The sequence below is a fragment of the Danio rerio genome, chromosome 20 (genome assembly GCF_052040795.2).
Source record: "Danio rerio strain M-AB ecotype USA chromosome 20, GRCz13ab, whole genome shotgun sequence".
Lineage (NCBI taxonomy): Eukaryota > Metazoa > Chordata > Actinopteri > Cypriniformes > Danionidae > Danio > Danio rerio.
The window spans coordinates 57,574,232-57,590,000 of record NC_141040.1 but is presented as its reverse complement, the minus strand read 5'-3'; the positions used below and the strand labels follow the sequence as shown (position 1 = coordinate 57,590,000).

Here is a 15,769-nt window from a genome sequence, read left to right as displayed (position 1 = left end):
TTTGTTATCATTTTGTTATGTTGCAAACTTTTGTGCTCAACAAGTAACGTTATTGATGATAATACAGTCACTTACTGCACTGACCATAGAGCAAAAGAGCACCAACTCACACAAAATTCTAAGCTTATGCTAGCAAATAGTGTACACTCACCGGCCACTTTATTAGGTACACCTGCTTGTCAACGCAAATTTCTAACCAGCCAATCACATGGCAGCAGCTCAATGCATTTAGGCATGTAGACATGGTCAAGACGATCTGCTGCAGTTCAAAGCGAGCATTAGAATGGGGAAGAAAGGGGTTTTAAGAGACTTTGAACATGGCATGGTTGTTGCTGCCAGACGGGCTGCTCTGAGTATTTCAGAAACTGCTGATCTACTGGGATTTTCACGCACAACCATCTCTAGGCTTTACAGAGAATGCTCCGACAAAGAGGAAATATCCAGTGAGCAACAGTTCTGTGGGCGCAAATGCCTTGTTGATGCCAGAGGTCAGAGGAGAATGGCCAGACTGGTTCCAGCTGATAGAAAGGCAACAGTAACTCAAATAAGCACTCGCTACAACCGAGCTCTGCAGAAGAGCATCTCTGAACACACAACACGTCCAACCTTGAGACGGATGGGCTACAGCAGCAGAAGAGCACACCGGGTGCCGCTCCTGTCAGCTAAGAACAGGAAACTGAGGCTACAATTCACACAGACTCACCAAAACTGGACAATAGAAGACTGGAGAAACGTTGCCTGCTCTGATGAGTCTCCATTTCTGCTCACACATTCGGATGCTCGGGTCAGAATTTGGCCTCAACATCATGAAAGCATGGATCCATCCTGTCTTGTATCAGTGGTTCAGGCTGGTGGTGGTGGTGTAATGGTGTGGGGGAGATTTTCTTGTCACACTTTGGGTTCATTAGTACCAATCGAGCATGGTGTCAACGCCACAGCCTACCTGAGTATTGCTGCTGACCATGTCCATCCCTTTATGAGCACAGTGTCTCCATCTTCTGATGGCTACTTCCAGCAGGATAACGCACCATGTCATAAAGCTCAATCATCTCAGACTGGTTTCTTGAACATGACAATGAGTTCACTGTACTCAAATGGCCTCCACAGTCACCAGAGCTCAATCCAATAGAGCAGCTTTGGTATGTGGTGGAACGGGAGATTGGCATCATGGATGTGCAGCCGACAAATCTGCAGCAACTGTGTGATGCTATCATGTCAATATGGAGCAAAATCTCTGAGGGATTATTTCCAGTATCTTGTTGAATCCCAGACACGAAGGATTAAGGCAGTTCTGAAGGTAAAGGGTGTCCAACAGGATACTAGTAAGGTGTACCTAATAAAGTGGCCGGTGAGCGTATTTAAAAAAAAAAAAAAACAGTTACCGTCCCACTCACACAAGCCACCAAGTGACATGCGCAACACTGAGGCCAGCAAGCAAACTGTGTGTGTTACCTGTGTCTGTGGTGCGGCAGGGTCATCGTGTTACTGTGGTGCAGGTAGAAGTCTGTCGGCAGCTCCCACAGGTGTGGTTTTGTCTCTGATGGCTGGAAGACCTGCAGGAACAGGTTTATAGCGTCCTGACGGTCTGCATCTGAGACACACACACACACACACACACACATTATATTACATTACTTTACATGTTGCATGCATTATTTTACAGATACTGTACATTATATTGGAATACACGACCTGTTGTTTTACTGATGGTATAATGAATATACAGTTGGAGTCAGAATAAATAGCCCCCTTTTATTTATTTATTTTTTTAATATTTCCCAAATGATGTTGAACAGATTCAGGAAATGTTCACAGTATGTCTGATAATATTTTTTCTTCTGAATAAAGTCTTATTTGTTTGATTTCGGCTAGAATAAAAGCAGTTTTTAATTTTTTTAATCACCATTTTAATGTCGATATTATTAGCCCCTTTAAGTTATTTTTTTGAAAGTCCACAGAACAAACCATCATTATACAATAACTTGCCTAATTACCCTAACCTGCCTAGTCAACCTAATTAACCTAGTGAAGCCTTTAAATGTCACTGTAAGCATTTCTTCCAGTGTTGTTTACCAATATTGTCTGAATTGATGGAAGTGTGAATGTTGTGAATGCATTACACCAGCGGTTCCCAACAAGGCGGTCCCGGCCCACAAGGAGGCCTCAGCAAGCTCTGTGGGGGGGTCCGTTGTATTTAAAAAAACAATTAGCAGTGGACAATTAGTAGAACGATCATGTTGCCTTAGTTCATTTTATCACCTGGCAGACCACAAAAATTGACAAATGTGTAATTCGTCCTCCACAAAAAAAAAAAAGAAAAAAAAAGGCCGACAATGTACAGTTGCCTCGAACCGGGCCAAAGCACCCTTGTCCCCCCTCCCGTTTCCCCTGACGGCCAGCAATCACATTACATTCAGGCCTGGGCACACTTACATCATGGACATTCAGAGCACTCACACTTCACAAACGATCCGGGAAACGGGTCTGGGCATGGTCCAGATAGCATAGTGTGAGTAGGCCCTAAAAAACTACGGCAGTTTGCTTTCACTGAACAGTAAGGGCCTACTCACACTATGCTATCCATACCCTGCCCAGACCCGTTTCCCGGATTGTTTGAGAAGTGTGAGTGCGCTAAATCGGGCTCAGGCATGGTTCACTTGGGCTTTGGTGCGGTATGCTTGTGTGTGAGTGCAAAACGCGCCAAAGCCCGAAACTGAAAGATGTGACTGTTAAGAGACTGTTTCATATGGATTTATTATTTATGTATTTACTTAACTATTTATTTACTTATCTATTTATTTATTTAATTATTGATTTAATTAACTGTTTATTTATTTATTTAACTCTATTTATTTAATTAACTATTTTTTATTTAACTATTTATTTATTAATCTATTTATTTACTTAACTATTTATTTATTTATTCATTTAATTATTTATTTATTTACCTATTTATTTCTTTAATAAACTCTTTCATGCAATTATTTATTTATTTAACTACTTAATTATTTACTTAACTATTTCTTCATTTAATTATTTATTTAACTTTTCATTTATTTACTTTACAATTTTTTATGTAACTATTTATTTAATTAACTTTTTTAAATTATATATTTATGTATTAAACTATTAAATAATTTATTTATTTAAATTTTATTTAACAATACATTTTATTTAACTATAAATTAATTAATTATTTGAATCATTTATCTATTTAACTATTCATATATTTAACTATTAACTTTTTAACTATTTAACTTCTTTATTTAACTGTTAATTCATCATTTAATTAATTTAACTATTTATTCATTCATTTGTTCATTTTTTAAAACTTTCCTTTTATATAGTTGCTAAATCTCAGACTGATATTAAAATAGTCTTGATTTTCTGTAATTTGAGTCAGAATTTGAGCGGGCGCTTGAGATTCTCCAGTCGAATCCAGCATTTAATGTTTGAAGATAAAATTACAGATCATTAGACTTAAAGAAGAGCTGAGAGATGAGCTACAAATATAACAGACAATCTGAAAAAAAAAAAAGAGGACAAACGAGGAGACGGAGACTGAAGAGCATCTAAAAACCTTTCTGCATCAATATGAGTGAAGGAGAGAAGACGAGTATTCAAATTAAACACACACACACACACACACACACACACACACACACACACACACACACACACACACACACACACACACACACACACACACACACACACACACACTTTTAATAACTAATTTGTAAATACTGATTTCTTTTCTCTTTGTCATGATGACAGCACATCATATTAGACTAAATATTCTTCAAGACACTAGTGTTCGGCTTAAAGAGACGTTAAAAGGATTCACTAGGTTAATTAGGGTAAAGTTAGGGTAATTAGGCAAGTCACTGTATATCATTGGTCTATTCTGGAGACAATTCAAACTAATTTTGCTTATTACTTTTTCGGCTGCACATCCATGATGCCAATCTCCCGTTCCACCACATCCCAAAGCTGCTCAATTGGATTGAGCTCTGGTGACTGTGGAGGCCATTTGAGTACAGTGAACTCATTGTCATGTTCAAGAAACCAGTCTGAGATGATTGAGCTTTATGACATGCTGCGTTATCCTGCTGGAAGTAGCCATCAGAAGATGGAGACACTGTGCTCATAAAGGGATGGACATGGTCAGCAGCAATACTCAGGTAGGCTGTGGCGTTGATGCTCAATTGGTACTAATGAACCCAAAGAAAATCTCCCGCACACCATTACACCACCACCACCAGCCTGAACCACTGATACAAGGCAGGATGATCCATGCTTTCATGTTGTTGATGAAAATTCTGACCCGAGCATCTGAATGTGTCAGCAGAAATGGAGACTCATCAGAGCAGGCAACGCTTCTCCAATCCTCTATTGTGCAGTTTTGGTGAGTCTGTGTGAATTGTAGCCTCAGTTTCCTGTTCTTAGCTGACAGGAGCGGCACCCGGTGTGCTCTTCTGCTGCTGTAGCCCATCCGCCTCAAGGTTGGACGTGTTGTGTGTTCAGAGATGCTCTTCTGCAGAGCTCGGTTGTAACGAGTGCTTATTTGAGTTACTGTTGCCTTTCTATCAGCTGGAACCAGTCTGGCCATTCTCCTCTGACCTCTGGCATCAACAAGGCATTTGCGCCCACAGAACTGCCGCTCACTGGATATTTCCTCTTTGTCGGAGCATTCTCTGTAAAGCCTAGAGATGGTTGTGCATGAAAATCCCAGTAGTTCAGCAGTTTCTGAAATACTCAGAGCAGCCCGTCTGGCACCAACAACCATGCCACGTTCAAAGTCTCTTAAATCCCCTTTCTTCCCCATTCTGATGCTCGCTTTGAACTGCAGTAGATCCTCTTGACTATGTCTACATGCCTAAATGCATTGAGCTGCTGCCATGTGATTGACTAATCAGAAGTTTGCATTAATGAGCAGTTGGACAGGTGTACCTAATAAAGTGGCCGGTGAGTGTATGTACAAGTATTAAGTAAATATATATTAGTTATATTAATTATAGTGTTATATTAATATTAGTATTTTTATTTAAACATCATCTTTCTGTTTTTAAAGATGTCCGGTGGTCAAGCATGCACCAAAATACATTGTCTATATATATAAATATATATATATATATATATATATAAATATGACTAAAGGAAGTGGGCATGTGTCTGCCATCATGTTTTCCCTAATAGTCTATGATTTGTCAGTGATTTCTTTGAGCCTAAATCATGTCGCCGTGTCCTTAATTCACACAGACAAGTCAAAGGCAGGAGCTAGACGTCTCATTAACATCTATTCAGTCTGAAAATGACATGCAGAGAACAGGTGAAGATGTGCAGGTTATGATGACACAATAATCCGCATCACACAGCTAATCAATAACACATGCAGTGCTTCAGTGCGTGTAGCTGTAACAGTAAAAAAAAAAACACCTGGTTAACAGCATGCTTTATTGTGTCTTCAACTGGTGATTTCTGGGTGTTTTAAAGGGGTGGTCCACTACAATATCATATGTTAAACTGTAGTCAATGTGAAATGTAGCTGTGTGAACATAAACAGCATCTCTGAATGTAAGATGCTCAAAGTTCAATGAAAAGGGGAGACATTAGCTTTTACAGAGTTAGCTTAGCAAAGTCTACAGCGAACAAAGTTTGGGGACTACAACAACAACAAAAAAAACATATGAAGGGGAGTGGCCAGAGGCGATGTAATGCTATGGCAGAGAAAGCTAAAACGCTGCTATTTCCTCAGAGCTTCTTCTGTTTCTGTATTTGGCTTCTAAACGACACAAAAAATAAGGATGTTCCAGAAGATTACAATAAAGATATAGCTCTAGCGGGCAAAGCAGTGGCGCAGTAGGTAGTGCTGTCGCCTCACAGCAAGAAGGTCGCTGGTTCGAGCCTCGGCTCAGTTGGCGTTTCTGTGTGGAGTTTGCATGTTCTCCTTGCATTTGCGTGGGTTTCCTCCGGGTGCTCCGGTTTCCCCCACAGTCCAAACACATGCGGTACAGGTGAATTATAGGCTAAATTGTCCACAGTGAATGTTTGTGTGGATGTTTCCCAGAGATGGGTTGCGGCTGGAAGGGCATCCGCTGCTTAAAAACTTGCTGGATAAGTTGGCGGTCCATTCCTCTGTTGTGACCCTGAATTAATAAAGGGACTAAGCCGACAAGAAAATGAGTAAATGAATGAATGAATCTCTCCCAGTTCAGTGCTGGATTCGGCTGAACTCCTCAAAGAAGTAGCTCAATAGATGATGCTGTGGATTGTGAGCCACAACCTGCAAGTGCACAACTTCATGCACAGTTTCTAGCGTTAATGGTATGTAGGACGTAAACAAGGATGTAAATGTTGTGTATTTGTGTTATTTGTGCTCTGTTTGTGTTTTTTGTTCTCTCTCGCTCTGTTCTCCCATATCTGCTTTCATTATTCTCAGGTTCCGTTCATTGGTCGATTCCGCTGTCAGTCATTTCCTACCCGGTTACGTCACTCTTACATCACATCCAATAAGCAAAGACCACCCGTCATAAAAGCGTGCATCAGACCACTCACTAGCCCATGACTTCTCTTTCTCTGCTTTTTCCGCTTGTTATGTGTTTGTGTTATTGTGTTGCGTTTAGAAAGAACCCCGTCTAACTGTGTATTTTGTTGTTGCCCGTTTCTGTGTGCACTTTATCCATAACTATTTTCTCCGTTTACGTTGTTTATGAGGCTTGCACGAAGCGGACAGGTAAGACGGTCACGTGACATACATTTTGCAACACTTAGGACTACTCTTCTGTATAGTACATCAGGTTAGGGGCGAGCGCCACCCCTTGTACCTTTTGGATAGATAGTTTTCCGAGTCCTAACTGTCTACTCTTCGCGTGTTAATTATTTTGTTTTCACATAGTTAGTTAGCTAGATGCTTCTGGGAAGTTGGATTTAGTTTGGGTTTTGTTCTTTTCATTTCTTTAGTGCTGCCCGCATCCCTTCTGTCAGCTCTTCTGTTTTTTCTCCATCTTTGTATTTGTCTCAGTGTTGTATATATCGTAAATATTATATTTTTGCCTTTCTTACTTTTTCTTTATTTTGGATTAATTTGTAAATCAAGTTCGAATAATGTTTAATGTGGAGATCGGCTAACATTTTTTTTTGTCTTCCTAATTATTATTTCAGACCCATAAATAGAATTACTGCTAGATAGTGGTCTCCTGTATTTTCCCCCTCATGGCTAGGTTAGGTGTGTATCAGCAAACTAATAATAAAGCCTGATAAAGCCCTGACCTTACCGTATAAACAGTGTTCCACCAGATCCTTTATGTCAGAAACTGTAGTTTACTGCTGAACTCATTTATTATGGTAAAATAACACAGAAATGGAAAAATAACAGTTCAATCTCCTCCCGAAGCTCAGACGGTCTGCTTAGAGAAACTGTCAATCACAACTGTCAATCATGATGACACGCCCTGTTTTTATATCATTATTAAACTACTGGCTAAAAACAAACTGTTTACAGAAATTAAGATCTGCACCTATATCAGCATGATATACATACATATATATATATATATATATATATATATATATATATATATATATATATATATACATACATATATATATATATATATATATATATATATATATATATATATATATATATATATATATATATATATATATGTATGTATATGTATATATATTGTGTATGTATATATATATATATATATATATATATATATATATATATATATATATATATATATATTGTGTATGTATATATATATATATATATATATATATATATATATATATATATATATATTGTGTATGTATGTATATATATATATATATATATATATATATATATATATATATATATATATATATATATATATATGTATATATATATATATATATATATATGTATATATATATATATATATAATAAAAATGTATTTTATATATATATATATATTTATATATAGTTTAAATGATTAACGATTAACTATAGTAGGCTAATTTATTTTAAAGTGACATATTATTGTTTTCTTTTTTTATATTTTACAACAAAGTGATTTTAACCAAGTATGATAATATTAAGATCTTGAATTAGTTTATTACACTTAATCCAACAATTAGACGTCTATAATGTTTTCTTTGTGTATGTGGACACATGACTAAAGTCATAAGTGTCTTTAACCCATTAATTTTATTTACATAATTTGAGTTCAGAAACTGCAGAGATGTTAAAATGATCGTAACGATACAATAATAATAATAATAATAATAATAATGACTGAAATGGGAAACCATACTTGTGAAATTCAATAGGTGCGACCATATATGGTTTGCCTAAATTGTGTGTGCCTAAAACGTGTGCTGCGGGCCTGCAGCTGGATATATCTCCTATGCTGACACATGGGCATTTGTAGCTCCGCCCTCTTCTGAAAAGAGCACAATCTCATTTAAATTTAAAGCAACAGTCACCAAAACACCACAATTAGGATCAAAGCCTAAAAGAGTCCTTTTTAAAGAGTTAGAAAACTTTACTAGTGTGGTATGTTGAGCTAAAACTTCACTACACACTCTAAGCACATCAGAGACGCATTTTACATCTTGTAAAAACGGACATAATAGGTCCCCTTAAATCAAAGGAGCCATTCTGCAATCAGCAAACCTCGAATTAGCAATGTTTTAGGGTGAATCAACAGTTCAGTGTTCAGCAAATGATAAGACAACCTTGCTTTCTGGAATACACCCCAGAGCAGACACACACTAATGCTGAAACTGTCCACAGAGGCGTAGCATAATTACAGCAGTTGATTGGAAAGTGGCGCCTTCGTCAATTAACCAAACGACAATAACAGCTACATTAGAGTTCACTCATATCCCAAAATCATAACATTAATTTTATTATGAGAACATGAAGCAATAAACTCAGCGCAGACGACAACATGCGCACACGCGGCTCCCAAGAGCAACCAATGACGCCGGCAACGTACAAAGAGAGTTTTAGGAGAAACTCAACAATGTGACATACAGTGATTAATCCCAAACAAAAACTCACAATCCGCCAATGAGATGCATGACCACCTGGAGACGCTGAAAACACACATGCACTGAAATCAGGTTATTGATAGTGTATTCCTCAAACTGGAGCAAAATAATTAAACAGATTTTTGATACAGTCATCAGCATTATAAAATAAATAACCAAACTGATCGAGTATGCTAGAGGTCACATCTGGATCGACAAACAGAAGCGGGAAAGTAGAGCTGTGAATCATCAGCATAAAAGTGATATGATAAACTGTGTTTCGAATTATATGACTTATATTTACGTAACTTAATATATGCATTTACAGTGCATCTGGAAAGTATTGATAGCGCTTCACTTTTTCCACATCCGTTTATGTTAAATACTTATTCCAAAATGGATTAAATTCATGTATTCACTCAACATTCTCCCATAATGACAATGTGAACAAAGAGCTTTTGAAATTGCTGCAAATTTATTAAAAATAAAAAGCTGATAAATCACATGTGCATCAGTATCCACAGCCTTTGCTCAATACTTGGTTGATGCACATTTGTCAGTGATTACAGCCTCAAGCCACAATCTTGGCACAGCTGTCTTTGGGAATATTCGGCCGTTCCTCTTTGCAGTACCTCTCAAGCTCTATCAGGTTGGATGGGAAGTGACGGTGTGCAGCCATTTTCAGATCTCTCCAGAGATGCTCAATAGGATTTAGGTCTGGGCTCTGGCTGGGCCACTCAAGGACATTCCCCGAGTCATTGTGAAGACACTCCATTGATATTTTGGCGGTGTGCTTTGGGTCATTGTCCTGCTGGAAGATGAAGCGTCGCCCCAGTCTGAGGTCAAGAGCACTCTTGTGCAGGTCTTCATTCAGGATGTCTCTGTACATCGCTGCATTCATCTTTCCCTCTATCCTGACTAGTCTTCCAGTTCCTGCTGCTGAAGAACATCCCCACAGCATGATGCCAACACCACCATGCTTCACTGTAGGGATGCTGTTAGCCTGCTGATGAGCGCTGCCTGCTGTTCTCCAAACGTAACGCCTGGCGTTCACTCCAAACAGTTCAGTTTGAGTCTCATCAGAGCAGAGAGTTTAGTTTCTGATGCTCTGAGAGTCCTTCAGATGCAAACTCCAGGCGGGGAGTGTCTTCCGTCTGGCCGCTCTACCATACAGGCCTGATTGGTGGATTGCTGCACAGATGGTTGTCCTTCTGTAAGGTTCTCCTCTCTCCACAGAAGAATGCTGGAGCTCAGACAGAGTGACCATCAGGTTATTGATCACCTCCCTGACAAAAGCAGGTCGCACACCAGAAGCGCCGCTCGGTGCCGCGACACGGCACGCACATGACCGTTTAAAGTATCACACACCAGACGCGCACATTCAAATGATATTTAACATGAAACTAATCAGATGGCGCTCTGTGGCCCGGCTGAAAAATGAAGCCGTGGCCGGGCGCCGCCGACAGCCGCCGACTTGCGGCGCCGGTGTGTGTATTCTGATAGAAACCTATGTTTACAATTCTAAAATGCATGGCGCTGCGTGGCGCGCTGCGCAGCGCTTCTGGTGTGCGACCTGCTTAAGGCTCTTCTCTCCCGATCACTCAGCTTAGATGTCCGGCCAGCTCTAGGAAGAGTCCTGGTGGTTCAACATCTTCCACTTACAGATGATGGAGGCCGCTGTGCTCAGTGGAACTTTTAGAGCAGCAGAAATGTTTCGGTAACCTTCCCCAGCCATGTGCCTCGAGACAATCCTGCCTCAGAGGTCTACAGACAATTCCTTTGTCTTCATGCTTGGTTTGTGCCCTGGGCCCTCATATAGACAGGTGTAGCCTTTTCAAATAAAATCCATCTGCTGAATTGAGCACAGGTGAACTCCAATGTTGCTGAAACATCTCCAGAATGATCAGTGGAAACAATGTAAACTAGCTCAGTTTAGAGCTTCAATTCAATTCAATTCAGCTTTATTTGTATAGCGCTTTTACAATGTAGATTGTGTCAAAGCAGCTTCACATAAATGGTCATAGTAACTGGAACAGTGTAGTTCAGTTTTAAGTGTTTAAGTTCAGTTCAGTTCAGTTTAGCTCTGTTCAGTGTGATTTAATCATTACTGAGAGTTCAAACACTGAAGAGCAAATTCATCGATGCGTAGCTCTACCAATCCTGAACCATGCGAGGCAGTGGCGACAGCGGAGAGGGAAAAAAAACTTCAGCTGATGGGAGTGAAGAAAAAAAACCTTGAGAGAACCAGACTCAGTTGGGCACGACCATTTTAATTTCTCCGCTGGCCAAAAGTCTTGTGCAGAGCTTCATTCGCCGTAGTTTAAGCTGGAAGATGGCCTCAGCGAAGACTCGTCTGTCCCTGGAGCGTCGCTGGAATCAGACACATGTCCTCCACTCCCCACAACCATCAGCGCAGCAGCAGCTCAGGATATGGCCTGGTCCCGGATATGGAATCCTTGGGTTCATCTTGTCACTGGTCTTGGATCCAATCAGTGACTCCGCATAATCTGAGGACCTCGGGATGACCACGCCAAAGGCTGTGAATACTGATGTACATGTCATTTAACAACTTTTTCATTTTATTAAATTTACAACACTTTCAAAAACTCTTTGTTCACATTGTCATTATGGGGGATTGTGTGTAGAATGTTGAGGAAATCAACCAATTTAATCAATTTCGGAATAGGGCTGTAACATAAAAACATGAGAAAAAAGTGAAGCGACATCAATACTTTCCAGATGCACGGTAGCATATATAATGACAACAGAAGTACACCATAATGTATAAGAACACGGGAATAATAATAATTAACTCTTTAGGACTTTTTAGGACCAAATCACAAAAGGTGGGATGCTATTAATCTCATATGAGCTGGTCAAACAGCGCATTTACTGTATGTGTTGAAATCATCAGTTTTCTGACATGCGTTACTGAAGCGTTGCAGGCAGAGAGAGGATGTTTATCTGCTTTCTGCTCAACTTCAGCAGAAAACCACTCTTTTGAATTATTTGAACTTTACATTCATGATAAATAGACGGATAAACAGAGGACCAGTGATAGCATGCTGGAGATGAAACTACAGTTTTACTATCAAAAGTGCAAACTCACAAACCAGACAATCCTTCTACATCTGAAAGCACCGGCTGATTGTGCAGTCCTGCATAAAGGAATCTATTATACAGAAATATACAAAATGTGAATCACTCATTAAAAGAGCCCCTATTATACATTAAAAAGGATCATATTTTGGTTCTGGGGGTCTCCAACAACAGGCTGATTTGCGTGCAAGGTCAAAAAACACTTTCATTGTCTTGTAATCTGCATTTATTTTTACCTATTTATCCCAGTCTTCTCCTGCGTTCTCGCTCAGTGATTCATTTGTTCCCAAACCCCTCCTTAGCGCAAAGCTAATCTGTGTTGATTGGACTGATGACAGCCTGTTGCGACTGGACTTCAGCATTCAGCATGAGGCAGATGCACGGAATGTATATTACATGCCATGCTGTTCCATTCTATTCAACTCCATTCCAATCTATTCCATTGCAATCTATTCCATTCCATGCTGTTCTATCCCATTCCATTCCAATCCATTCCATTCCATTATAGTCCAATCCATACTGTTCTATTCCATTCCATTCAACTCCACTCCATTCCAATCCATTCCATTATATTTCATTCCATGCTGTTCTATCCCATTCCATTCAACTCCACTCCATTCCACTCCATTCCATTCCAATCCATTATATTCCATTCCATGCTGTTCTATCCTATTCCATTCCATTATAGTCCATTCCATGCTGTTCTATTCCATTCCATTCAACTCCACTCCATTCCAATCCATTTCATTATAGTCCATTCCATGCTGTTCTATTCCATTCCATTCAACTTCACTCCATTCCAATCCATTCCATTATATTCCATTCCATGCTGTTCTATTCCATTCCATTCAACTCCATTCAAATCCATTCCATTATATTCCATTCCATGCTGTTCTATTCCATTCCATTCAACTCCACTCCATTCCATTATATTCCATTCCATGCTGTTCTATTCCATTCCATTCAACTCCAATCCATTCCATTATAGTCCATTCCATGCTGTTCTATCCCATTCCATTCAACTCCACTCCATTCCACTCCATTCCAATCCATTATATTCCATTCCATGCTGTTCTATCCCATTCCATTCAACTCCACTCCATTCCAATCCATTCCATTATATTCCATTCCATGCTGTTCTATCCCATTCCATTCCAATCCATTCCATTCCATTATATTCCATTCCATGCTGTTCTATCCCATTCCATTCCAATCCATTCCATTCCATTTTATTTCATTCCATGCTGTTCTATTCCATTCCATTCAACTCCACTCCATTCCAATCCATTCCATTATAGTCCATTCCATGCTGTTCTATTCCATTCCATTCCAATCCATTATAGTCCATTCCATGCTGTTCTATTCCATTCCATTCCATTCAACTCCACTCCATTCCAATCCATTCCATCATATTCCATTCCATGCTGTTCTATTCCATTCCATTCAACTGCACTCCATTCCAATCTATTCCATTCCAATATATTCCATGTTTTTCTATTCCACTCCATTCAACTCCACTCCATTTCAATCTATTCCATTCCATGCTGTTCTATTCCATTCCATTCAACTCCACTCCATTCCAATCCAATCCAATCCATTCCATTATAGTCCATTCCATGCTGTTCTATTCCATTCCATTCAACTGCACTCCATTCCAATCCATTCTATTATATTCCATGTTTTTCTATTCCACTCCACTCAACTCCACTTCATTTCAATCTATTCCATTCCCTGCTGTTCTATTCCATTCCATTCAACTCCACTCCATTCCATTCCATTATATCCAAGGTTGTTCTCTTCCACTCCATTCCATTCCACTTCCTCTCCACCCAATCCAATAAAGTTAATTCCATTTATATTCCACTCCATTCCAATTTATTCTATTCTAATATATTCTATTCCAATTTAAATTGGCATAAAAATGAATTTAAGTAATTTAATTAGAGTATCTAGTTACTTTACAAACGATAACATCCAACACCAGCTACTGCTCTCCCAATGCCAAAAGCATAGCAAAGCAAAGCACAAATAAAAGAAGCAATCATGTTAGAAAAATCACCATTACAGCAACAACTGTGAAGGAAAATAAACACATAAAATATCAAAAGGCTCCTCCGATTGACAATGCAGTTCAATTGAATTCAGCGTGCAGAATAACAACACACGACGGCATGTGGCGCATGAGCACGTTTCACAGCGTCTGCTTCGGTAAAGCGCATGTGAGATCGGCCGCTTGTGCGGAGAATAAATGTAATAATTGTAATGCACACATCAGCACAAAGGCAGACATGAATAATTGATGAAGCGGAGCATGTGGGTGGAGGAGCAGAGCAGCTCCAGACCATCATTAACTTATGAAACGTGACACATTAACATCGCATTATGTAATTCGCACATTTCTGTGGACGGCCGAGTGCAGAAATGAGGAATAATCTGTGATGATTGAGCTGTAAATGTGAAAAGATATTTTTTTAATTACTGAAATGAGAATCTAGGGTTTAAACCTGCTCCAAAGGCATGAAATATGTGCACGGAATCAAATAGGAGCAATACTCTAACACTTTCAGTCATTTATTATGCATTAACTAAGACTTTTAGCTCAACAAACTACTCATTAGCTGCTTATTAATAGTTTGTGTTGAGTTTATTGGGTATTATTAGTGATGTAGGATGATTTCATACATTATGAGTGATAATAAACAGTTCATATCTTAATAATAAGAAGGTAATAAGCCAGCAGTGAATGGTGTGAATTGTTACTTAAACAAAAGTGTGACACTTTATTTAAACTACCAATTCTCACTATTAACTAGTGGCTCAATACTTGCTTATTATTAAGATATTAAATGTTTATTAGTTCATGTGGCAGGGAAAGTTTCTGAGTGTGAAAGGTGTGACTTTCTCACAGACTTCAACAGTATGTCAAAATCTTGATGCTTCTGTGGGTCTCGTCTATCAAATCTGAGCTTTATTCTGTATTTTCTATTGGATTCGGATCAGGTGAGTGGCTGGGCCATTCTACAGCTTGATTTTCTGTCTCTGAAAGCATCTGAGAGTCTCCTTGGCTGTGTTTTGGATCATTGTCTTGTTGAAATGTCCACCCTGGGTTCATCTTCATCCTCCTGCTGATGTAGATGTTGGACTGAAGCAGCTGATGTTCATTTACACTGAGGAAGGGCAGAGGCTTGCTGAAGAGAGAGTTCAGCTGCTGTCCAGGCTTTCCCTGCCAGAATACACCTTCAATTCTTCATGTGTTCAACCCTTTTTATACTGCTTTATTTCATTTTACTACACATACCTTAACCTGTAAACTAATTAGATTCGTTTTCTTTGTATATATGGATTTCTTTGGTTGTTACCAACATCTGGCGAAAAATTCAAGTGAACAGCACTTTTACATATATGTATTTTGAGAAAAATGGTGACGTGTTCAATACTTAGGCCGTACTCACACTATGTACAGTTGCCTTGAACCAGGCCAAAGCACGCTTGTCCCTCCTCCCATCTTCCCCAATGGTCCGCACTTACAATACATTCGGGCCTGGCCACGCTTAAGGCTGATTTATACTTCTGCGTCAAACGCCGGCGTATGCTACGGCGCAGACGCATAGCCCTTCGCCGTGGCCGTCGGCGTCGCTGACGT

General features: G+C 39.2%; 1 protein-coding gene across 7 annotated transcripts in view; it reads right to left on the bottom strand.

Moving 5' to 3' along the window:
• fig4a (FIG4 phosphoinositide 5-phosphatase a) overlaps positions 1 to 15,769 on the bottom strand; it is a 125,892-nt gene that overhangs the window by 48,799 nt on the left and 61,324 nt on the right. For all 7 annotated transcript variants that reach the window (XR_015517417.1, XR_015517418.1, NM_001442771.1 and 4 more), the window contains 1 exon segment: positions 1,453 to 1,591. Coding sequence is in view for 5 of the 7 variants with exons in the window: in NM_001442771.1 (NP_001429700.1) it covers positions 1,453 to 1,591 (139 nt within the window). In the remaining 2 variants the exon portion in view is untranslated.